At 42.2% G+C, this 26,114-nt stretch overlaps 1 protein-coding gene and 2 long non-coding RNA genes across 3 annotated transcripts; 2 read left to right on the top strand and 1 right to left on the bottom strand.

Annotated features, from left to right (window-relative positions):
- Positions 1-452: 452 nt before the first annotated feature.
- Positions 453-16,434, bottom strand: LOC115782845 (uncharacterized). The gene is made up of 3 exons (XR_004020181.1): positions 16,046-16,434; positions 786-899; positions 453-692 (listed from the first exon to the last, which is right to left on the bottom strand). It is a non-coding gene; the product is annotated as an uncharacterized LOC115782845 (long non-coding RNA).
- Positions 8,813-14,986, top strand: LOC115782844 (uncharacterized). The gene is made up of 3 exons (XR_004020180.1): positions 8,813-8,882; positions 9,102-9,359; positions 13,127-14,986. It is a non-coding gene; the product is annotated as an uncharacterized LOC115782844 (long non-coding RNA).
- Positions 15,575-24,105, top strand: gpr157 (G protein-coupled receptor 157). The gene is made up of 4 exons (XM_030733310.1): positions 15,575-16,269; positions 19,841-20,054; positions 22,516-22,707; positions 23,182-24,105. Exons 1-4 carry the CDS (start codon positions 15,893-15,895, stop codon positions 23,404-23,406), a joined length of 1,008 nt encoding a protein of 335 aa, XP_030589170.1. The 5' UTR covers positions 15,575-15,892; the 3' UTR covers positions 23,407-24,105.
- The last annotated feature ends 2,009 nt before the right edge of the window (positions 24,106-26,114 follow it).

Here is a 26,114-nt window from a genome sequence, read left to right on the forward strand (position 1 = left end):
TTCAGATGCACATACGGTACCAGTCAAAAGTTTGGACACTGAGTGTCCAAACTTTGAGCTGCCAGAAATACCAAATGTTAATTAATCTGTGGATGAAAATAGTTTCCAAATATCTGGTGCTTACTCCTGTTTGAGTAGCATTTGGTAGAAACTACAGCCCCATCTGTTTCAGAAAATTACTGATCCAATTTTATTAAAAAAAAAACAAAAAAAAAAAACTATATGTCCATGAGCCAGTTTGAAGATTTTCATCGGGGATTGCAGCTGAGAGCTACAGACAGGCTGAGAAATGGGAAAAACTGGGAAAACAGACAAGCAACCAACAAATCTTTGGTTCTTTTTCAATTCATTTATTTCTTTTGTTTACAATTTTAAAAAAAAAACACTAATTATTGCAGACTTGAAATGAGTAAAAAGTTTTTATTAATAGTAAACATGAAGTGGGAGTAATGTACTGTAATTAAAATTACTTATAAAATCTGACAAAAAAAGAAACCAAATGTAAGGCAATATAAATGAAGGTCATCACCAGCAAAAATAATGTTAATTCTTCATTCTTCTACCACTGACTATGAGTCCATTTTCTCCTGCTTACACCTGACTCATTAAGCTGCAGATTTCTCGGGGTTTCTGAGCTCTTGGTGAAAATGGTGAATATGTCAGGAATCACCCCGGAGCCTCTGCTGCTTCTGCTGAAATGGGTCACAGGCAGATATAGACGTCAACAGGCTGCTCTGGAGGAGCCCATACATTATATATCTTTGTCCCTTTGTGTTATCCGCTACCTGTTTGTGGCTGTAACAAATGGCAATAGTAAATGTAGGCCAGGAGACGGCACACATCTCTATATGACACAGTTGTTATGGAGGACTGCAGCGCTCCTCCAAGAATCTGGAAATCTGAACACAATGTAGCACAAACAAAAGACCAAATTAACAAGCAGCCCGGAACCTCTGCAGATGGAAAGGACACACACATAATAATGGAGACTATATTCATGAAGTGATGGACATTTTTCTGTTAAACACAAAATTGTTTTGTACCTCACTACCACACCGCAATGTATCTCAAAGAGGACCGGCAAAACTTCACCAATACACAATCGTCTCAAATACACAGAGTGACGGCGGCAAATTTTAATTCTGAAATGAGCAAGAACTCATTTCACCACATGAATTAACACAATGTGTTACTCAAAACCTGTGCACTCAGTAGAGTTTTCACTTCCATTTGTGAATGCGGTTAAGAACTTTTATTATATTGCATTTTTTTTTATTATAATATGTGTAACAAAGATAACACAATTTCCAAATTATTAGGAGTTTCACACTGAGAAGCATTACTTGCCCACGCACTCTTTCGTGGAGTGCTGAATCTTACGGAGATATTCTGTGTCGTCCTGCTGCCCCATCGAGACTCCAGCAATTAAACCCTACTGTACAAATCATCAAGTGCATTATGTTTTATCACAAACCACAAGTTTAACACTCTTTACTGTACCGAAAGGTTAAATATGCTAAATATAGTTCATGATAAATATGATTAGTCCCCATCTTTGCACTAACCTTGGCAGAAATATCCATATTTCAGATAAACTGCAAACTGCCTTCAAAATAGGGACCAACTTAGAGATCTTAAAGCTATATTAGTAACTGTTTTCCTCATTCTTTATTTATTGTGTTCTGCTGATTGGGTTCTTTTGAATGGTCTCTCTTTCCCAATGAGAACATTAAAGTGCCTGATTACATAAAGATTAAACAGACCAGCCTCATGGGATGCTCTTTTTTTTTCTTTTTTTTTTTTAAATCACATTACTAACAAATCTAATTAGTTGTTAAGATACTAAAATATCAGGTGTGTTGCTGGTATCAAATAAAAAAACCCAAAAATTAATAGTTATCTAATTTTCAGCATCTGATATGCTTTTTGAGTTGTTTTTTAATTAAACAGATCGTTGCAACCTGTTTTGATTTACATTTTGCACGGCATCACGGATTGTTGGAAAACTGGGTTGTTCACGGGCTTGAAATGCTTGAAATTATTATAGCTGCATGAGGGCCTAATCAGGACTTCCTAGCTGCAGTCTCTCGCTCTTAGGGCTGATGTGTGCATTATGCTTTGCTACAGCACCAGTGTAGCGAGCAGACAGGCTGCTGCTGACACTGACAGCTGACGGAGCTGCTGCTCATTCACAACAGAGCAGCCAGCTGTCAAAAGTTCAGCCTCTCCCTATTATATCAGTCCATCATAGCCCTCTACTACCGTCTCACTCATACTGTGGGAGAAACTGATGACACCCTGCACTTCATATGTTTCATATGTCAAGCTTGGCCTTCAAAACAGGATCTTTAATATCAGGGTGCGTAACGTTGTAAGAGATTCTTCCACATCAGGAAAGAAAAGAAAATCTTTGAGACACTTTGTTCCTCTGTGTGCTTGCAGTCTTTCGAGTATAACTATTTGAGCTGTTGTGTCATTAACAGTGTCTTTTTCTCTCGACTTGGCCTTGGCAGGAATCTCATCAGCTTTAGAAAATGAGGTCAGCAAAGAAGCATTGGTGCAGTGAAACACACCTTATTCTACGAAGTCGGGAACGCAGGATTCAGTCTGTCTCCGTAAGACTGGCTGACTGAAGTGAGCAGAGAAATTTGCTAGCTCGCCTCAATAACTTCCTTTCTGACTGTTTTTCATCAGCAATGTCATATTTCCTACGCCACCTTAAAACCATCTAATTGCTCCAAATTTCAGATTTTTTTTTTTTTTGCTACATCTAATCAGATGCTCAGAAATGAATTTTGCTAAGCTGTAAAACCAAAAGAAACAAGATGTTCACAGAGCAGGTAGTAAATCTACACTTTCAAAAAAAACCAGGAGTCAGTCCTCAGTCAAGGCACTTCTCCTTCTTGACTGAGGACTACTGAGAATTACTCTGAACTGATGTGTAAACCAAGCAGGCCGCTGAGCTTGTGAATCAATGTGTCTATTATCTTTTCTGGACAGATCAATGGAGCTGAGGAATGAGCTGTGAATGGCAAAAAGAAAAAAAAAAAGACACGTAAACTTACCAGGCAATGGTTAGACCCTACTCCTTTATCTGTGTGAGTCAAGATACTTGACAGATAACCTTTATTCTCACGGATGAGCATTAACCTCAGTTTAGTTAAAGAATTACTAAGAGACGATGGGCTGCTATGACACAAAGCGCCAGGAAACAATTAAGTTGCCAGCAGTGATGCAGCTTTCTCAGATCTTAATGCAAAGAGTGTACCCACACATCCACTGAACTGCATACCGAAAACAATTTTGAATTTATACACCCGCATAATCTGTGAGCCTTTACAAATATTTACACACTGTGCCCTTCGCAGGGCTAACAACAGAGAATATTAAGTCAAGTGGGAAACCAAAGGCGATGAAGTGAAGGTAGCCAGGTAAAGCATACAGAGGTAATTTAATAGGACATGTAAAAGGGCCCTTTCTCATGGCTAATTCATTACAGGGGATGCCATTACTGAGAATGGTGTGGGCTATGTGAGAGATATGCCAGCAGGGGCATTTTCCCCGGTGTCACTGAGTACAGATGAGAGGATGGATGCTGTGAGGATCGGCAGACTGATGCAGCTGCAGCACTGAATGCAGATTGTACATGCAGAGAACGGTGCTTGCCCACGGCTGATAGATAACTGTCTGTGTATGACACACACCTGCGACTAATAGTGACACTGACTGATATAGACAGACTAGCTGATTCCCAGTATTCCATTATAGGAGTTATGCTTATTCAGGAATCCGTACAAATAACTGTGTATCTTATAAGAGCAGAGGATACAGGCTAAAACTCTAATGTGCTTAAAACTGGTACACATAACCTTTGACTACATAGAGTCAAGGTTAATGTTAGATGCACACAGTTTCTCATTCTCCACAAAATGTAGGATCACAGGCTGCAACTTGGGGCCCAAGCAGAACAAAGTCATGTAAAAAAAAAAAAAAAAAAAACAAAAACTTGCTGCTGCAGTTGGAAGCAGACAGCGCTGCACTGCTGCAGAGAATCGCCAAGACGCTGATGCCTCAAAAGGCTTTCAAACAGAAACACCGTTATCTGTGCAATGCCCGTGCAGTGCACTGCAAATGTCATCACTGAAAGCCGGGGAAGTGTAACACCAAGCATGTTTCCATAAAGGGTGCAAAAAGAGAAGTTCAACCTTAATGTATGACTGAATGATGGATGATCTCACTCTCGCAGAGTTGTGCAACGCACAAAAGACAAATTCGGTTGGTCAAGATACTTCTATATTTTAGCGCACTGCAGAATAGCACCAGTAGTGCAGTGCATCTTGGGTAGTGAAAGGTAGGTATTAGGGATTGCAGATTAAGGACATTTTACTGAAGAGAATGTTGTACCTTGGAGAACTCTAACTTTGAGAGAGGTTTGAAATGAATGCATTCATTTACTGCCTGTGTGATTATTACTCATTCATCACAATGTCTGGAGACACTGTGTCCCATAAGCATGTGGTGCACCTTGTATTTGTTTATGTATTGGCTTGAAAAATTGTTCTTAGTTATTAGTCAGATTATAATAAATCAAGCAATTTTTTACAATAAAACCAGATGACAACTGTGATATAAAAGTACTGATTTACCTCATTTACTCTAACGGTTTCGCATTTAGTGATCTCAGATTAATTAAATGTTCTTAAGCGCATCATTTTTCAAATCGCACCTAAGAGCATCCTCCCAGGCATTTTTTGAGGAAATTGGATTTCAGTGATTTCAGATACTGTGACAAGAGGGAGATGGCCTCTCTGTGGAGCAGGAACGGTTCCTCATTGAGGTTTGAGCACCCTCATATCTCAAAGCAGCTTTTGCTGTGGTGTGAAAACGAATAAAAGGATGGGGAGTTATGTGTGCGGGGAGGGTGTATGTGTGTGTGGGGGGGTCCTCTCCTGTGAGGAGTCCTTTACACTGATGATTCTCGGGGGTGTCGAGGAGGAGGAAGGTTTGCCGAGGGGGTACAGGCAGGAGAGGAGGGCGGACTAAGGATGAGCACACACACACACACACACACACACTGACCCTGGAGGTTGCGTTCCCCTTTAAAAGTCCCATCCCACTCAGATACGCAGAGCTCATGCAGGATCTGCTGCGGCAGTGGGGGAACACTGCTGAGCTGTGCAGTTTATGCTGCCAGCAAGCGTGCAAAGAAGAGGAGGGGGGGAGCAAACGCGTACAGGAGGAGGAAGAGGAGGAGGAGGAGGAGAAAGGGAGAGAGAGGGAGAGAGAGAGTGCAAACAATGTCATTCTGTTCAGGAGGCAATACTGCAGTCAACTTTGCCGCGCCATGAAAGCACATCACCAGCAACCAGGAGGCTCAGAGTGAGCGCAGAGAAGTTTTCTTCCTCTCCTCCCTGTGTGTGAGATGCCGTTGGAGGCTCAGCCGTAGGTATACATTTCTTTCCTCTTTAGTCTTATTTACCTTGTTTGCTGTCTTCTTACATGTGTTCATCTTTCTATAGGATTGTATACTTTTTAAATCAGCCTTACAGGAGTTGATATATGTATGTCAGTGTGCATGCCTGCAGTGTCGGAGCTCCTGGCGGCTTCTGTCTCATCAGTTTCTGCCTCCTCTGCACCAGTAATAACCAGGCAGCAGACAGCCAGAAAACCAGTCAGTTAGCAGTCAGGCTCCACTGCTCCCTCATCCATGTTTAACACATGGTACAGGCTGGAAATATAGCGGCCGGTCTACAGGACTCGCTGTTTGACACAAGAAAAAAAAAAAACTCACCAGGATGCAGAGTTCTCCACACTTTGCTGACCTAGCTTTCAGAAGACGACAGGCAGCCCGAGCTTTACTTTTCTTTGCTAGCTGTGGGTTTATGTTAACCAACACGTGTTCATTCCAAATATGATGCTGGAAACTGATAAGAAGGGTTTATCAGGGATGCTGGACTGTCTGAGTGTCTGAGTGCTAAATGGGGAAATGAGAATGAGGCTACAGTGGCCTGCTTGGGACAGGGGAGCTGTGGTGCAGTCATGAAGTTATGCTGTAGTTACTGGGACTTTTCTGCCATCCTATGAGGGGATTTCAGCTCAGAGTGTCACTCTGCAAGATTCTTTTTGGAGACTTTGGCACTTACTGTGTGAGATGAAGGTTTTCTGTGTCATTTAGATATTATTTTTTTTGTCTTTTAAAAGATTTCTTAGAGTATGACTATTTTTGTATTGCTGCAGCAACACCAGCAATATTTCAGCAACTCTGCTCTAAAAGAAGATGTCGCTACTTTTCTTTTATTGCAGTGTCTCTGCTCAGCTCCAAGCTGTTTTAGAAACAATGTAAAAATTCTTTACGGGAGGTAAAGCTTCTTATAAAAGTCAGTCAACATTATCAAGTGTGCTTGTAAGCCAGTCTGAATTCACTCAGCTTAAGTTTGCCTGTATGCAGGCACGGTCAGCTTTGAGTTCACCTCAGGTAACTGTGCTAAGACCTTGAAAAAGCCGCGTTGTCAGCTGGTTCCCTGTGAGGCTGAAGTCCGAGGCATCTCTCTGGACTTTGTGTTTCTCCCCATTGCAGGCAGACGGGCATGAGGATGATCGCAAACCGTACTAAAGGTCTGTGCTACATCCAGAGCCTGACATCATCTCGGAACATCTGCAGTTCCCCTTCTTCACCCTTTCACTGAGGGTGGGTGCTACACTGCCAGCAAAGAGAACTGCCGCACTCACCTGATGTTCCTTGCACCTCGCTTCTGCCCTCCCCCCACCTCCCACCTTTTCTCTTCCTCTTCCCTCCTCCTCATCTCCAATTTCTCTACTGTAGTCTCTCTCAGAGGTACAGTTGCCCAGCAGAGCGCCTCACCGGCATGCTTTGCACCTCTATGATTCTGCCCCCTCCTCCTTCTCCTCCTCCTCCTCCTCCTCCTCCTCTCTCAGCCACGCAGCCCCCCCACCTCTCGTCCCTGCTGAAAAAGTATGCAGCACATGCTCTCACCATCCTCCTTGAGCAGTTTGCCTGAGTGAATAGAGAGGGGAGAGAGAGACAGAGCAGGAGAGAGAAAGAAGCAAGAGACAGAGAGCCAGCAGCAGAACAGCAATCCTGCAGTGTCCTGCAGCAGCTGAGTTCCTGCAGTGCTGGCCTCTAATAGCACACATGCAAGAGTGCACGCAGATGCACATGTGCGCACACACACAGGAGCAAATACATAGGAATGCCAGGATGCACACCAAAGAGCATCATTCTCAGACACTCCTGATGCCACATGACCCTACGTGGCAGAGCAGGTCGTCCTGCAATGTGATGGATTAAGCTTAGTTTAGATACAGAGGAGAGAGGGAAAGACACCCCCCCCCCCCCCCCCCCCCACACACACACACACACACACACACGCTCTGCCCATGGAGCACAAGAGGGAGGCACTGGTGAGATTAGCCGATTGCCCCCCTCCCTCCCTCCCTCCCTCCCCTCTGATGGTGCATTGTCCCGTTCCAGCACTCCAGTTCTGATGATGTAATCAATGCAGCAAGCTTTGAACTTGCTGGGCTAGGGGTTCCTTCTCCCCCCCAGCTGACACAGATGCTAATCTGAGGCTTCAGCTGCAGTGTGTTCCAGGTAGGCAGGAGGATGAATAACTACAGTTCTATATTGAAGTGCAGGAATATGTTTCAGTAAGAGGCTACGTCAGTGGTTACCCATATTTCACTCATGAGTAAATTGCACAAATTAGGAGCCAATTCAGATGTTGAAACTACTGCAGGCACTTTGTGAAAATGCTTCTGTGCGGTACAGTGGTGCGACAACACCACTTCCAATAAATTAAGGCAGCTATCTGCAGGAAAATGAACCTCGTCTGCTCTTTTACAAAGCTGCCTCTCTAGTTGCTGTTGGGGGTGGGGATGGGGGGGGGGGGGATGTCTTTGAGTTCTTTCTGGGCCTAACATCGTGGTGACTTTGCTCTTTCATTGATAAGGTCATCAGTCTGTTGACAGGCTGCAGTGAAGAGCAACAGCAGCACTGATGTACAGTGCAGCTTTAGAGATGCTCATGCAGCCAAACTCAGACCATATAGTAGCAGGTGAGTTTTGCTGAGGTGGCTCCTATCGCTGTACCCAGAATCTGCCTAGTGATCAACTTCCACCACAGCAGCGATGAACCGGCATCACCCCTCCTCTAATAAAAAAAAAAAACCCAGCTAACAGCAGAGCAAATTTGAATAATTAGCGCTCATGGATGCTGATGATTCTGCACATTTAATGGAGTTTAATGTGTCAGCAGGTAAATGCAAGCAATGTGTACACTTGTGTATCTCTTTGATTCATCGAAAAGAGGTTTCTTTTCTCACTGCATCAATACTGTTTTTTAACTTCTGATTTCACATAAAATGTCACTGCTCCAGGAAGAAATTAATATTTCAGAATATTTCATATCATTGGTGATGCATTCCCTGTAATTTTTGCAGTTTTATAATTCATGCCGATGGACTTCTTCTGTATTTGATGTGACCTGCTGATTTACTGGAAAAAAAAAAAGATTTGATGAATCAGCAGCTTTCATTAGTATGCTGTGCTGGTGCCTGGTTACAGCTTCTATAAACTATTTGTTCTGCTGTGTTAAAGATTAAGTAGGACTAATTGCCAAGAAGAGCATGCGTGAACAGCAACACTGTAGCTGATTTTTAAAATATTTCATTTACTTGATTCCTTTCAGTTTCGGTCTGTAAAGACTGGGAGTTCGGCATCAGGCTTAGAGACAGAGACATTTTGAGCTGCTTCCACCAGCTGAACACAGAAAGTGAAAAGAGAAAGCAGTCACCGCCCGCAGCCAGAAGTGGACCAGGAAGTCAGGCCAATTTAAAAACACTCCTCTGTTTAACACATTTTCAGTAGGTTGTCATCCATTACAGCATCTCCTCACCTCTGATTCTGTTGAGGAAATTACTTAAGCATGTCACAGAATCAGTCATAATGCACCTTCAGAGACTGACAAATGAGTTAAAGTGCTCAAAGTGAAAGCTATGCTAACTGACTGAAGCAGGCTGAGTCATGCTGGGTCTTTTCTGGGTTTCCCCCCTCTCTGATCCTCTGCTCCTCCCCCTGTGCAGGCTCACACATCCACCCGGCTGTTGGTGGCGTGTTGGAACATGCCTTGACTTGTTGTGCTGCCTGACTGAACAGAGTGAGAGAGAGAGAGAGAGGCAGCCACAGGACAAGAGGCAAGAGGCTGGTGGTCAACAGTTTTCCAGTGTGAAGTGAACCATACACTGGGAGAGCCCGTGAACGGACTTCTGTTGATGTCAACAGCAGAGTGCACTTGCTGGAGATCGGGGTGGATGGAAGACCTGCTGCTGGCCGGCTGACTGGTGAGTGTCCAAACTGTGTGTAAATAGTCGCCTCTGACACACAATAATGTTACAGCTGAACACTTCTGAGGACCTGTGAACTTCTGCTAAAACTCAGTAAAATTTCAGAAACACTAACTAGTTTGGGGGGAATCAAAGGATGCCAGGCTGAGGCCTTCAGATCAGCCTGTAAGTATAAATGAGAAAATGATTAGTTAAGCCACCGCCAGTTGTGAAAGCGTCCAAGCTGTGTCTTGATACTGGCTTAATCCCATGGTAACTACACAAAAGGTTAGTGAAAGCAGAGAGCTGTGATACACCCAAACACAGTTACCAATTGCTCAGTGGCACAGTAACCTCGGCACAGAATGAGCAACCCTTTCATCATTGTCTGGCTTTCTCGGCTTGATCCTCACAGAGAAGGACAGCTGTTTTTGTTATTGTTTTCTCCTGCATTCATAATGAAACTCAGTTTCCAACAGAAGACCCAGCAGGCCACCTCTTTCCCTCCTGAAAAGCCCCAAGGGGACTAAGAGGGTTCACAGGTCCTCGTTTCTCAGAACTGATTTGTATCTGGCGGGACCTGATTTGAGTTTGCGCTCATGACGGTGTCCCAGACGATTCAAGCAGCTCTGATTCTCAGAAGACAAGTGTCATCAGCGTGTCAGTCAGAAGGCAACAAGAGATTGTGAACAGTGTACACAGAGAAGCAGATAAGGAGGGCCGGCCTGTCCAGGCCGTCAGACATTATCAAGTGTTACTGATAAACTCTACTGTAAAAACTCACGTGGGCCCGTGAAAACTCAAATACATTAATCACCCAGTGATTGTTTAGTGTCCAGCGCACTATGATCTGTGTATTTTACGTGTGTGCGTGTGTGGGGGGGTGTCAAGCAGGAAGATAGTTACTGGGGAAACTTTTTTTTCCTTTTCTTCTTCTGGCACCCAGAGGTAGTGCAAGCTGAGTGTGAGACTCAGAACCACTTAATTATTAACACACTGCAGTTTGGCATGTAGGCTCATTTAGCTCAAACACAAATATGTTTTAAAGTTGTTCTAAAAATAAAAGTAAAAAAAAAAAAAAAGACCACGAGAGGCTAAGCTCCAGAATCACGTGTGCAGAGGCGAGTGTCTAAATGCATGCGTTACACTGTTCAGAAACATGATGCCATTTTTTGCTATAAGATGATTAGGTTTGTGGAAGTATTGTTAGCAGATACACAAACAGCCAAGAAATGCACAGCAAAGTGACGTGGGGAGGGACGGGGAAGTGAGGTAAAGTGTGCAGGGTCAGGTGAATGTGATTTTATTTTATTTTTTTATCATTACACATTCTGAGGCCTGATAGCAGAGGGATCCACCATTATCAGGAAGTGTAGGTGAGCCTGGGGTGTGTGTGTGTGTGTTTTGGTGAAATGTTGCTGGGGAGATTTGTTGCCCGGAGATTGAATATATCACAAACTGTAGACCTGCAGACCTACAGAGTCCCACAATTTTTTTAAACGAAAGCTATTCGGAGGCAAACACTACGTGCACCACGTGCACTATTACATTTTGAGACCCCAGGTGATGCACCTCTAACACTCATACATTTAATTTTTTTAGACTGACACAATTTTAATCAGATATTTAAAGCCTTTAGTTATACCAATGACGCTCTCTTGTTAATTACAGCAGCTTTCCTGCTTATCTTTATGCAAGAATCTTTTCTAATAAATAGCCTAATTAAATAAACATTTTAACCGCTAAAAATAAAAATTATATATATATAATTTGGCAACAGGAAAATACATATCAGACCAAAAAAGGACCCTAAAACTGTTTCGTTCCACTTTTCTGACAAAATAAACAAAGGTATTTTTAAGAGAATATTAAATATGACTTCAAATATGCTTTAAAAATACGTTTGCTGTTAATAATAAATAATCATTAATAATCTGATCTTTGTTTCATTTTCCCCCAAAATACCAAAACATTCCCCCCTTTCCCGCATCTTTATTGTCCGGGTTTTCCTTTTGGTTTGGTGACAGTCGATTAAGCAGGAAAGTAACCGGTGCTGTAGTGCGAGTGTTATGAAACAACAAGTGTGATATTTAAAATAAATAAATATTGATCTCATGTTAATAATTCAGATATGAAAATGCGATGCACATTTGTTCTTTTTGTGCACTTTGCTCCACCTCCCTACACACACACACACACACACACACAATGTAATTTTGCCACAACAAAAATAAAACACACAACAAGCAAAGATAGAGGTGCATTTGACTGAAAGCGTTATCACTGTCTTTTCAATTAGCTTGTGCAGATATTGTGATAATAACACAAGAAATTAATTGTTAGCTGCATCATCTGGATCTCTCTCCCTCGAGTTAAGATGTATTTAACATGGCAAACCCAAAAAGTATTTATTTATTCAATTTAATTCCCCTGCTCAAGTCAGCTCAAGCAGTATTCATCCATACTTCAGACTTATATTTGTAAACAAGCCTTTTTTTTTTTTCCTGTTTGGCCAGTACTACGGAAATATTCCGATAACGGAATCTATCAGGAGAGGTGAGCCGTGCCTGAGGCCTTAAACGCATTTATGGAAAGGCTCGTGAGTCGAGGCTCGTTGCTGTTGTCGCTGCTGTTTCCTGTGAGAGGCAGTGAGGCAGCCGGTCGTTCATTTAGCAGGCAGGGCTTTGCTTTCACTGCCATTCTTCAATCCTGTATTAGGGATTACCTCAAGGCCCGAGCAGGAAGGAATTCCTGTCATCATGTGCTCAGCGAAGGCTGCGTCTAGCTCACCACAAAAGCACAAAGGGACACGGATGCAGCTGCTTGGTGAAAGCGGGTCAAGGAGTGACCTCTGTGTTTGTCTGTGGACATCAGTTTTGTGTGTGTGTGTGTGTGTGTGTGTGTGTGTGTGTGTGTGTGTGTGTGTGTGTGTGTAAAGATAGCTGCTGGCAAATACAGATTTTGTGTTGTTTCAGAAAAAGACAGGTGTAAATTTGCTTCAGCGCATCATAAAACAGCTTTCTTAGAATTTTTTTTTCACCCCCATCAGATAAGGTTGAAATGCTTAAACCACAAATAAAACGCTGGAATTTCCAGTTATACAACCAAAATCACGTCACAAAATACACCAGAAGCCAACGCAGAGGGCTACAAATAGCCTTGCTGCAGAATTCAGGAGTAATAACAGCAGATATTTGATGTAATTCAGACTGTTTGTTTTCCAGACGTTCCTCCCAATACGTAACGTCCTCTCTTCCTTCCTTTAAGAGCCCATCGGTCTCTAGTATCCACGCTGTCCTTTGAGCAAAGCAGACTCCAAAGAGAGAGACGACAGTATGGAACGGTCAGCCGGCCCAAAATAGCACTGCAGGGAGCAAAACGCAACTGATAGCGTTTTAGCTGTTGTCCCTGAGGTACATAAACACAAACATGGACTAACGCTGTATGGCACTCGGGTGTAAAAAAAACACACGCAGGCAGGCGCACAAATAGTCAAGAGCTAAATCAAACTGAGCTTTTTGTTGCAAAATCATGAGTCATGGCGAGCCTATTCTTAGTTCGGGGGTGTTTTTGTTTGCCAAAGTTATGTGCACTTAAAGTGATGCTGCACAAATGGCTAGAAGGATATCAAGAATCTGTTTGGAAACAAGCTCAGGGTCACTTTGGGAAGTGAAGCGTAGATTCATAAATGTAGTTCTATAAATCTCAGTCAGGCAGGGAAGAGTGTTTCTATACTTGTTCAATTAAACGACTACTACTAACATTTCTTCCTACTTTTCTTACAGAGCTGCTGGCCGTTGGCAGAGCACCACGCCACCCTCGGGGGCTTTCAGTATGAGGCCGCTGCCTTCCAACAACCACCACAAAGCTGCCAGCATTGCCCGGCTCACAGGTGGACATGTGCAGGAAAGAGCAGTCAGGACCCTGCTGGAGAGAGGCAGGCCCAGAGACGGGTGGCTGGATGCGGCTGCTGTGGGTGTTTCTCTGGCAGTGTCTTAGCTGGTTGTTGTGAGGAGTGAGAACGAAGCAATCAGCAAGTATACTGCCGCAGAAATTCTTCGCAATAAGAAGCCCAGGGATCACAGCCGAGAGGGAGGAAACTGTAAGCAGACATTGGTTCTGCTGCCACTGTAAGTTTTTAACCTGATAAGAGAATTAACTGAGGAGAGATCGACCGAGCGCATGGCCTCTGCAATATTTAGAAACGGATCCAACTTCCACACTGTGTGTTGCGCTGTCATGATCTTCTGCTGCCATCTTGTGACTGAAAGCAAACCTCCCGGCATGCTTTTTGTTCATCAAACGCTGCACCAATTTGTGAAACCGACATTGCTTTTTTTTTTTTCCTCCCCCACCTCCTCATTGAGACGGTATTAAAAGCCTTCCATTCAGAAAATACAGCTTGGCTTACTATGACTTGAAATTCCTAATTTTTCAGTTGCAAATGCATGTTTTTGGTCCCCAGATTTAATTTCTGCTCTACAGATATTTCTGGATGTAACACACACACACACAAAAATGGATATGATTAATTCTTGATTTATGTGCCTGATATTTTATTTATGACAGATATCATCACAGTAGAAAAGGATGGTTATAAATAAAGTTAGACGAATACTGGTTTACCCATTTTCCTTGCTTGTTTTTACTCTACAGATGCATTTTGTAATAATGCAAACCTTGTGCTGTACAAGGCTCTTTGCACTGCATAAAAAGCACTTTGAGATGTTTGGTCAAAAAAAAAAAAGTTGCAATGTGAACAAAGAAGACTTAATGTGTGCAGATGATCCAGGTCCACATTAATTTAGGCTTTCACAGACACACACACACCTAAATGCATCATATACTTCTTGCTGCTTGCTACTTTTTTCACTTCAGTTTTCTGTAATCTCTCATTGGTTGTTAATGCTTGATGGAAAACAGTGTTTTAAAACTGCGGGTCGGTTGTGCGACTCTGATAATGCAGATGTTGAGTTTGCTGCAGTCTGCAGGAAAAACAAAGTTCTGCTGCACTGCTACACTAAAAAAAGGGGGTTGCAGGGTTTTTTTTTTGTTTTGTTTTTTTCTGGGCTGCAACAATGCAGAAACAGTAAAAGTCCTGTTCCAACACAAGGTCGCTGCACTGGGGGGGGCCTTTAACCATTTCACATTTCTCTGGTAAACTGCAAATTACAAGGCCACCAAAGAATTAACAGCAGCTGGACACAAAGCAAGCCAGACATTAATCATTAAATGTTAGAAATGCTTTCCATATTATCGGTGAGTGCAGTGAACTCATCACTAATAGAAATTTGATTTCAGGCAATTTTATGCATTCATTTAAAAATTCATTTATTGCCCCAGAAAGCTGAGAGAGCCCCGCTCACTGCAGGAGGAGTTACTGCAAATTCACTGTTAAAAATTTCATCTGCACCTCATCTACATTTAAATTCGCTTGTCTCCTGTGGAGGCTTTTATATTGATCACAGGGTATTTTAAATAACTAGTCGTTTAACTGATTCTTCAGATTTAATTTGCAGTAACTTGATCAGTTCATCACTTTACACACTTGCAGCTTTTTCCTCTTTTCTGTGACGGAGGATTTTAAAATTTAAAGACTTTTTTTTTTTTTTTTTTTTTTTTTTTTAACCTTGCAAAATGTATTGAAAGTAATAATCAAGAAGAGATGCCCTAGTTTTCAACATTACCAATAATTCTGCAGTCAATATCTCAAATTTCTGCTGCTAAAATGTAACTGAAGAAAATAACACCACGTGGATTCACTAGTTTCCGATTGCCTTGAAGTTCGATTTATTTTTGAAGCATTCATTTTTTTTTTTCTGTCCTGCCTCTTCTTACTTTAGCGGATGAAGTTCTTCTGTGCTCTTTGGTGATCTCTTTCTGCTTTGATTTGCCAACTATTCATGTGTTTTATTGACTCACTTTGCAATACTGTAATCAATGCCTACATACATAAAAATGAATGTGTTTTATTCTTGCTGCACTTTGGCGAGCTTTATTCTTCTGTGATGTTTTTACTCGACATGTTTACATGTGGAAAACAATGATTAAAATAAAATGAGATCTCGTTTTCTGCACCACGTAGTGGATCTTTTTATGTAAACTGTGACCGGAATGGGGAAACGGTTTCATCATGCTGTCATGTGCAGTATGTGACACACTTTATGTCACGCCGATGCCAAAGCTGGACAACGCAAACTGAGACAATTAGAGTCAAAAATAGACGCACTGAATGCCTGCCTATTACCAGCTGACTAACTTCTGCTTTGGGTTCCGGTTGGTGAGAGAGGAGGAGGCGGGGAAGGAGGGCTTTAAGCTGGGATAAAAGTTTTGCTTGGCTCCCTCAAATGCAATAGAAGTTTGTTTTTTTAAATCATGTGGCTCGACTGGACTGGGTGTTTTAAACGTCGCCTTGCTTTAAGGGGAAATAATGCGGAAAGATCTTAAGAATATCCAGAATATAATTAATCCGCTCGTCCGAAAAGCTGTTTACAAACACAGAGCGTGGTGTCCATGAGACGACAGCAGCTCCTATCTTATCACACCAGACGATGGCAAACGCGACTCAGGCGGAGGTGTATCTGTTCGAGCAGGTGGTCGTGCTGTTTTCGTGCGCGCTGTCTTTTCTGGGCTCCTCTCTGGTTATCCTCACCTACATTATTTGGTCGGATTTGAGGACAACTCCGAGGAAACTGCTGGTTTACCTCTCGGTGTCTGACTGGCTCTCCGCCGTCTCCTACGCCGTCGGAGTGTGGAGCGTCTTCCGCTCAGACTCGGCTGAGTGCGTCGCTCAAGGAGCGATCTCCTCTTTCGCCAACACCAGCTCTTTTTTCTGGACTGTGGCCATCGCCGTTTACCTGTACGTTTTCATCGTGAGGTCCAGCCAAAGACTCGCTGACAGCCTGGTGCTGGTGTTCCACCTCGTCAGGTAAGTTAGCTGCAGTTTTGTGTTACTCTGTTTACTGAATCAGCTCCAGCGGGACCTGCACCCTGAAGCATCTTGGGATCTTGGAAGTTGACCCCCAAAGTTGAATTTACGTCACATTTTCTGAGATTTTGAACACTGACTTGCAAAAAGCTGGCATCTGCATACTCAAACTGCTTCCTTAAACTGGAAACTAGAGTACAGAAACCGGTGTGTCTCACTTAACGCGCTACTGGTTTAGTTTGCTCTAAGGGAAAAAAAAAAAATATTTGTGAGAGTATCAAGTTTGCGCTCTACTCCAGGCTGTGCCACGATACGTCCTGACGTTACACCGCATAAGGGACGTGCTGACATCACAGTGTGAGCTCGTGGGTTTGTGGAGTTGTTGGATCAGGTCTAGTGACGCGTAATTATTCGCAAACCCGCTGATGCAAACTGAGTTTTCTCATGTTCTGTTAACTTGACACGTGTTCACTTGTTTTCTGGTCAGCTGACATTACAACCAGGCTCCTCCATGTGTGCTTCCCCTACTGAAACTTTCTGCAGTAAAACTGCTGCCTTAGAGAAGTTAACCCCCGATTAAAAAAAAAAAAGACTTCCTACAATCACCAAACTTGCTGACTTTTCCTAGAAGTTTCACCACTTTCCATGTTTCTATGGTAACGGTTATTGGCCAGGCATGTTTTATTAAATTTACTGCTTTGGGTTTAGTCAATGTAGTTTCTAGGTTTTTCTGTTTAATTTCGCTTTTTATTATTACATTAACAACATTTACAACCTTTATTAATTAGAGTAATTAATTAAAGTAATTGATTGAAATAATTTATGCTAATTTGGTGACGACATGGAATTATGAAGGTCGGAATCCAAGATGTCGGATCACATGTTTAGCTCAGGTAGATTGTCCCTCAAACTCCATGACTACCCTGCATGTTTTGATGAAATAAAAATCATTCTGAACAAGTAAACCTTTAAGTCCATTTTAATGGTGTTTTAGGGTATATATTGACACATGTTTATAGAAAGAGGTATGTTTCAATGATGTCACCAGTCATCACCACAGAAACAAATTGGTGAAGTGTAACAGGAAGCCCAAAAAAGTCCAGTCTGAATAGGGTTTAAAATGCCTACAAATCATTAAGCAAAAAAAAATGTATATATTTAAAATATATTTACACATTGGATTTTATTTGAGGTTGCGCAGTTGTTGCAGCACTCTTGCCTCACACAACAAGAGGGTCCTGGGCTTGAATCCAGTGGGGCCTTTCTGTGTGGAGTTTGCATGTTCACGCCAGCTTCCTTCCACAGTCCAAAGACGTGCATGCTAGTTGATCTGGTGATTCTAAATTGGCCGTGGGTGTGAATGTGAACGTGAAGGGTGGTCTGTCTCTCTGTGACAGCTCAGCAATAGATGGGTGACCTGCCCAGGGCGTAACCTGCCTTTTGCCCTGTGACAGCTGGGATAGGCTCCAGTGGAAGAATATGGATGGCTGGATTTTACTGAGGTGTAACTTTGAGTTTTGTAGAACATTACACATCCTTCATGTAACGGCGCGCATCACACTTTTTACACATGACTTTGGCCCTGTATCTTCCCCTCTTGCCACACATTACAGGCCAGCATGAGTGACAAGAGTGACTATGACTGGCATCTTGAGTTTCTTAAAATATTTTTTAAAAAAACAAACAAAAAATAATAATTCAATGCCAGCAAAAACACAGCAGAATGACTCCAGCTTAACATTTGTCATTTGAATGGCATTCAAGTCTAATGTCAGAACTTGTTACTGAAACTCAGTCAACTTGTTTTTGGTTTATTTGTCTATGAATGAGTTCAAAAACAGCCAGAAAAGCAATATTTAAAACTCATTTCACTTCTACTCAAAGCTTTACCTGCATCCCACTCCTCCTCCTCACATTCATTGTTTTCTGTCAGAAGGGGTTTCACTAATATGTCCATCCTGCTCTTTTCTTCCACAGAACAATTTTTATTTTTTGCATGTGTTCAACATTGATGTAGACTCATCTCTAGGCCGTGTTAGTTGTAGTTAAACAGATCATGGGTGATATTTTACACAATAGGTAGACATAATTCCATCACTCCTAACATGTTGGATCTGCATCTCTGTGAGCTGGAAGCTTAAGATTCAGACACCAGGTTTTTGACGGTTTCTACTCTCAGTCCAGACTGATGTCACTGAGAGCCGATATCTCTGATATGGTCATCTCAGGCACACATTTCTGGATGTGAGTACAGAAGGTCTTCTGTTTGCAAGCGACAGCCAATCGGAAAAAAGCTGCATTAAAGGGAGAGGGAAGGGACTTCAAATGACCCATTAAACAGAGGATAAACCAAGGAGCTGTACAAAGGCCCTGGATAAGAAAACTCAAAGACATTTTGGAGTGTACAAAATAATCATGCAAAAAATGATATGGAGCCACCCTTCCACTGACACCCTTTCTGATGAGGTCTCAGTGACAGTAGACAGATCAAAGTAAGGGCCAGATGCATCTCACAGGTCCTGTGTCAGGTCTTTGCTGGATTTTCTGTCCTAATTCCTAAGGACATAACTTTCAGACACTGTCCATCTGCTGTAGATAGTTTTTCATCCCTGCCACTTCTTCTTTTGTCCCCCACTTAACTAGTTTCCCCTGATTTTTTTTATTTATTTATTTTTTTAAGGACACATTGCATGCCATGCTGATATGCCAAGTTTCTGCTAATAAATATTTGGGAATCACTTTGTTTGGAGAAAAAAAAACATCAGAATTTATACTTAAAGATACAATTTAAAATTGGTTCTTTACCCAGTTGTCTCTTATGAGTGGTCATAATGCTGGTTCATACCTGATGCCCTTTTTCTGCTTGAATGATTCATAGGTCAGTGTTAAGTGGTTTAAGTGGGTTTTATTTGGCACTTTTCATCCTCTGCGTCCGTTTTCTTTCTGCACATCAACGATCTGTCCACACTGATTGTTAACGATGGAAGGAGGGAGTTGACTCACTGTGATGTAGCAACTGTTTATTAATTGATCTATTTTTGGACACGGGAACATTTTCACCCCCGGGTATGCCTCGCCGCAGTGTTTGCCACTGTCATCCTGACGTTGTTTATGTGAGTTCTCAAATACTCCACTGAATTGGGGATCACACAACAGAGGCATTCATCGAGGCTTATATACATAAGACACACACGCATGCACACACAGCCTTTGTGGTATAAAAAAAAAAAGTCTGCTGTGAACTGCCATGAAAATATAGTAACCTTTTAAGAGCAGAAGTAATACTTCACGGGGAAACCAACGAGCACTGTGAACAATGCAGAATTCATTTTGTGGTTTTATTTTCTGCAAATGACAAAACCGGCCATGATTCTGCAGTTTGCACTGTGTAACACACTAAAGCCTTAAGCACAAGATTGCTGTCAGGCAGTGTCATGTGTCTTTGCTGTTTGCGTGTCTGTTATGCCCATCAAACATTTACATAAAACATCCAGTGGAAAACTTTAAAAATGTGAAGTCGACCTTTGAAGCTGTTATCTTTAATCTCCAGACTCTTTGGTTTGTGTTCCAGCTGGGGCGTTCCTCTGGCCATCACTGTTGCGGCTGTGAGCCTCAATAAGATTGGCTATGATGCATCAGAGGTGTCGGTGGGCTGGTGCTGGGTCAGGATCAATGCTGGAGATCGGGTCCTGTGGATGCTGCTGACTGGAAAGATCTGGGAGTTCCTGGCGTACCTCACCCTCCCCGTCCTTTACATCCTGATCAAGAGGCACATCCACATAGCGGTGAGGACACCAGGGGTCTCATTCATCAGCCATGCGTACACACAGTTTTGTGCCTAAACGATGCTCGATTCTGATTCTGGTTTGTGTTTAAAAATGTGTTTACACATTAAGAACCACTCCTGATGAGCGGTATAAACAAATTCACAGAGGTAAACGGGAGTAATCCAGAGCAAACGTGCAGATACACAAACCGTTTTTCTATCAGGCATGTAAGCTGTCCTCCATTAAGACAAAAAGGTAGCCACAGTCATTCCTTTCAGAGTAAAGCTCTTACAATTTGTGTTTTGTCTTAATTTTCCAGTATTCAGCATGAGTGAGCCAGAGTGGATCTGTTATTTATCTGTAATCAGCCAGAACCCCAGACCTAACTGATGTTGGAAATCTGCAGATCTGCAGGTTTATACCAAAGTAAACACGTATAAGTATAAACACCAAGCTCCACAGTTTGTTTTCAGTTTATCAAAGTGTATTCATGGGCCTGAACCACTAATGAATTTCTTCATTCATTATAAAAGCTGATCTCTCACTTCCCCTCTTCCTTCTGCATTATGATTAATATTATAGTCAGGGAGCGAAAGGGACAGTCTGTTGTCTTTGTGGAAACAAATTTATTGGTCTATCATCATTTGCATTTAGTCCCGTAAGGCTGAAAATCATCCGTGGGCATAAAGTGGAAATGTAGTTTGTTTAAAACATTCTGGCACATGAATCATTTTGACTAAACAACATTCTGATCACAGCCTCGGATCTTAAATATGAATTTATGCACAGAATATCAACACATGCCAATTCCAGTATTTGTGACTCAGTCTTTGAGCAGTTGAGCGTTAAAAGATGATATGTGCCTCTTGAGTTAATCTGAGTAGATGATAGGAAACTTGAACCCATCAATAACATTCAAACTGCAGAGGCAGTAACATCGTGGATGAAGTAGTTCTTATACAGACGTGTGAAAGAAAGTTCAGCTCTAAGGTTTTTACATATCAGGACATAATAGTAGAATCCACTGGTCCTTATGAGGTTTTAAAATTATGCAAATAAAACCCCAGCTGAACAATAACACATGACATATTACACTATGTCCTAATTTATTTAACAAAAACTAAGCCAGAATGTAGAAACAGTGTGAGAAACCAAGCACACCCTTACTACTGTTCTTCCATAATGAATTAAGAGAGTAAGCAGCAGCCAGGTGCTGCTAATCAAATGCACTTGATTAACTGCTCATTATTTAGTGTGAGCACCTCTATAAAGGCAGAGGTTTTGGCAGTTTGCTGGTCCGGAGCATTCGGGTGTGTATTAACACAATGCCAAGGAGAAAAGATATCAAGACATCAGCAATGATATTAGAGTGAGATCATACAATGATCAATATGGGAAGGATTATAAGGCCATTTACCATAAGAATCTGAAGTCCATCATTCTACAGTGAAAAAGTTTACTCACCAGTGGAAAACATTCAAGACTGTTGGCATTCTTCACACAAGTGGACGTCCCAGCAAATTCACCCCAAGGTCAGACCCTGCAATGCTCAGAGAAATGCGAATAACCCAAGAGCTACATCTGAGACCTTAGTTAAAGGTTAAAGTTCATGACAGCACAATTAGAAAAAGACTGAACAAGTATGGCTTACCAGGAGAACGCCTCTTCCCTAAAAAGATCATAGCAGCACGGCTTAAGTTTGCAAAGTTGCATTTGAACAAACCACAAGACTTCTGGAACAATGTCCTTCAGACAGTCGAGAAATGTTTGTCAATGATACACAGCGACATATTTGGTGAAAATCAAACAGCATATCGGCACAAAACTTGATACCAGCTGTCAGCCACAGGGGTGGAGGGGTGAAGCTTTGGGCTTGTCTTGCAGCCATTGAGTCGATGATGAACTCCTCTGTACCAAAGTATTCTAGAGTCAAATGTGAGGCCATCTGTCCGACAGCTTAAGCCTGGCCCAAATCTTATCCCAAGCAAACGTAAACCTGATTGAAATGCTGGGGTGGGACCTTAAAAGAGCTGTGCATAAACAGCTGCCCACAAAACTCAATGAACCGAAGCAACATTATGAAGAAGAGTGAACCAAAATTCCCCCACAATGATGTGCGAGATTCATAAAGTCAAACAAAACAGCTGCTTAAAGTTATTACTGCTAAAGGTGGTTCTACAAGCTACACTTTGGCTTAGCTTTTATTAAAAGAATAATGACATAGTGTAATATGTCGTGTTTTTGTTCACCAGAAGTTTTATTTAAGTGTTTTTTGAACCTGGCGAGGACTGGATGATTTTTAATCTTGTGGTGATACATAAAACCTTAAAACTGAAAGAGGATCTAGTTTCTTTTTCACACAACTGTATCTGCCTCAAACATCTGCCATATAGTGTGAAATGTATCTGTTGTTCTTGATGACTCATTTCATCTTCTTCTCTTTTTTTTTAATGGTCTCACTCTGTATGCTCTGACACAGCATGCGGCCCTCTCTGAGTACCGTCCCATCTTGCCCAACAGACCTCCCACTCACTCCTCCTCCATGGCTGATGTGAAGCTCACACTCATTCCCATCATCTTCATCGTCCTGCGCATTTGGAGCACAGTGCGCTTCATCCTGCTGCTAGCAGACTCACAAGTCAGATATAACCCAGCGCTGGTCACTCTGCACGTGAGTTTAAATTTTAGACAGTCTGTTTTTGCTCTGCAAATCGACTCATCCATAGAGAGAGTGTGTGTCTGTGTGTGTGTCGCTGACTTTTGCCACAAACACACAAATTTCCCACATCATCTTCATCACATCATTTTTTTTTTTTTTGCTTAATTAAAAGTAACAATGCATTTTCAAAATAAAGTTAATTTCCCCCTAAATGGCTTGAAAATGAAATGAAATTTTTGTGATGTTTGAACCATTTTATGACAGCATATTACTGCTGTAAGTGTGCATAAAATATTTTTATGCAACACAAACACAATATGAAGAAAATGTGTTATTTTATGGACCAATAAAACAAGCATAGTAAAATAAAACTGCACTGAATTGACATTTGCTATCAAAACTCAAAGAAATTTTATTCCAGTGTAATAAGCCATCATGATCCCCCCCCCCCCCCCCCCCGGAAACCCCTTTGTTTTTATCCAACAGGGAATCGGCAACACCTCGCAGGGAGCAGCCAACTGCATCATGTTTGTCTTGTTCACTCAGCCGATCCGCACACGCATCTGCGCCGCGCTCAGCTCCTGCTCCTGCTCCACATGTCGAGAGGAGGCGCAGCACTCACATGAAGCCTCTCAGAGGCTGCTACCGGGGCAGGACGCATCCGCCCAGAGAGAAGAAGACGGCACCATCCGAGGCCACGCCGACAGATGATAGTTTTTGTGCGATGAGACAGGCTGACATGAAGGGAGGAGTTCTCCACTTCACCTCAAGCCTCATTACACTGAGTGCCTGCTGCGATGGCTGTTGATTCTGCAGGTGCATGCACTTCTGTGCTATGTGTCTGCACTGTGGGTGATGGGATGTTGGAGCATTATTTGCATTTAATGTACTGTAAGTCACATATGTAAAGTGTTTCTATTTTTTTCCACTTTGGGTTGGTGTGTGTAGATGATTTCACTTCCCTTTTCCCAAAGAAAGTGAAGGATGTCCGCTGTACTGCACTCAGGTTATCACTGTGAAGGATTTTTGTTGTTGTTTTTGTAGTGTTCAAATATTATGAATTTGGGGAAAACTTTTATTGCCCAGTGATGTTGCAAACAATAAAGAGAAGGTAAAGCTTTGTCACTTTAGGTCACAAGCATGCTGTAAATGTCTTTTTTTTTTTTTTTTTTTTTGTTCTGGGTATTGAACTTACAGAGTGTACAAAATGCATGATGAGATAACTCCCAGAAAACAGCAAATGTGTCCAGTTTGAGTTTATGTCCAGTTATCCTTATGATAAAATGTCCAAAAAAACACTGCCCCTGAAGCAAAGGCAGGAGCGATGCATTTACTCAAATTTAAAGAGTCGTGCATTATACTAACTCTTACCTCGTGTTCATGCATCTTTCACTTGACATAATTTACATTTTGGGCAGATTATAATTATGTTTTCTGCAAAATTAAGTTTTGTATTTAAAAGAATAAACATGTACACCAGCAGAATCCGCTTTGCTCTAACCGCTGTTTGCCTTTTACTTTGAAAACCTTTCACTTCTTTCCTGAAGTGTCAATTTCAGCATCTTTCAGACAGCAGTTTCAAAAGGCCACCGGTGTCTTTTGTCACCAAAATTAGCATCATTGCTGTTGCTGTGGTCCGTTTTTGCATGACTTATCATCACATGCCACCCTTCCTTCTTCAAAATCAGGCTTCACTCATGAGCCTCACTTCTCCTTTGAACGCGCCGGCCGCTGCTGGTGGCTCTTGTTTGCCTGACTGGAATACAGGCTATATGCGTACAAATGATTAGTGTATGAACCCAGTGAACCTTGATTCTACTTCCCATAGTTTTCAAACCTTGGTTTGAGATGAAGAGTTTTCCATCAATCTATTTTCTTGTCAAAACAGGTTTGTGCTGGGGTTTGAGTCTATCCCAGCTGTCAGTGGGTGCACACAGAGTGCACCCTGGATGGGTCACCAGTACATCACATGCCTAACTGTGTTTTCCTTCCATCAACATTTCATCTTACGCTAAAGTAATGGGACACAGTGCAGAGTTCATTCTCTCAGACCATCAATAACCGGATACCATGTCTGGGAAAATGGAGGAAGTGAATGTTGTTCATGCTGATGACAGCTAAAACAGCCAATGAACAGATTTTTTTTTTTTTTTAAATCCTCGTGGACAGACAAGGACACACAGGGGACCAACACTGACTGTATTTCCTGCAGGAGTTAATTTATTGTGTCCACTTGTCCAGTGCAGCGGTTTGGCTGACAAGCCTGTTTCTGCATTTTCCTCCGCTGGCTGTCTGCTCACTTGATTCATTAAGTTAAAGAAGTACCTGTGCTACGTTATTAAGGGTGACTATTCACCAGTGAGGATAATAGGGGTAACACAGGCTGTTCATTTGGCTGTATCAGTGATTCTAAATGCACATTGTCCACCGTAGGCAATAAATTAGCAGTGGCAGAAACTAATAAAAACAAACTGTTAAACATGAGATAAAAAACAGCAGAAATATTAGGTACATTAAACAAAACAAAGGCTACCAGCTGGTTTGTTTAGTGTGTGAGGAAAGAGGCAGCTACTAATGCCCCTGTAAAAGTGCACTTTGTTCTTGCACTGTCCACCACTTTAGCTCCACCACCCGTTCACTTCTGGTAATACAACCACTGCATATTCTACAGGGAGTTCCAGTTTCACCAAAAAAAAAAAAGGGGGGGGGGGGGGGGGGGGTCACCAAGAAGATAAATTCCAATGTCTTTTCCATCAGGAGTCTGTAATTAAATATGCAACACCTCTTCCTTCCATATTTAATATGAAACAGTTTCATCTCTGTGGACAGCTGGCAGGCCATTCGATCCCTCAGCAGTCTCCAAACTGAAGTATCTCAACAACTTTTAGATTAGTTTTTATGACATTTGTGTTTGGGATTAGAGAGGAACTCCACTCCAGTGTTAAAGGCCAGGAACAAACGAGGTAGACCTGCTAGAAAAGAAAGTGATGTTTGTTTCAAATACCCCTGGGGCTGTGGAGGCAGGGAAGGAGGTGGGGCACCTGCAAGATAATCTACAGGAGGGGGGTTAGAGAAAAACGAACAAAAAGAAAAAGAAATACCAGGAGGGGGGGCAGCAGCTGTTGTTTCCTCGGCCAGCAGGCCTATGAGGGTTTGTTGACTCAGTGGTTTGCAGCTGATTTCAAACGGAGGGGGGTGGCTAAAACAGGGGGTCTGAGGTGTCCCCGTGGTGCCCTCTATCCCTCTTGAAATTTGGGCCGTCCTATCAATGCAGTGCAATCATGGATGGATGGAAATTACAGGGTGACATGATGGTCCGACTGACTACTTCTTCTGGGATAACCAGTGCTGTCCTCCTTATTGTATCCTGTGTATAACTATGCAGTAATACAGTGTTGAATTAATGCGCTATTATGCAC

The sequence above is a fragment of the Archocentrus centrarchus genome, chromosome 7 (assembly GCF_007364275.1).
Source record: "Archocentrus centrarchus isolate MPI-CPG fArcCen1 chromosome 7, fArcCen1, whole genome shotgun sequence".
NCBI lineage: Eukaryota > Metazoa > Chordata > Actinopteri > Cichliformes > Cichlidae > Archocentrus > Archocentrus centrarchus.

Coding starts and splice junctions, on each gene's coding strand:
- gpr157 (XM_030733310.1), top strand. CDS start 15,893: ATGGCAAACGCGACTCAGGCGGAGGTGTATCTGTTCGAGCAGGTGGTC. Junction 16,270..19,840: donor CTGGTGTTCCACCTCGTCAG/GTAAGTTAGCTG, acceptor TTTGTGTTCCAG/CTGGGGCGTTCCTCTGGCCA. Junction 20,055..22,515: donor AGAGGCACATCCACATAGCG/GTGAGGACACCA, acceptor GCTCTGACACAG/CATGCGGCCCTCTCTGAGTA.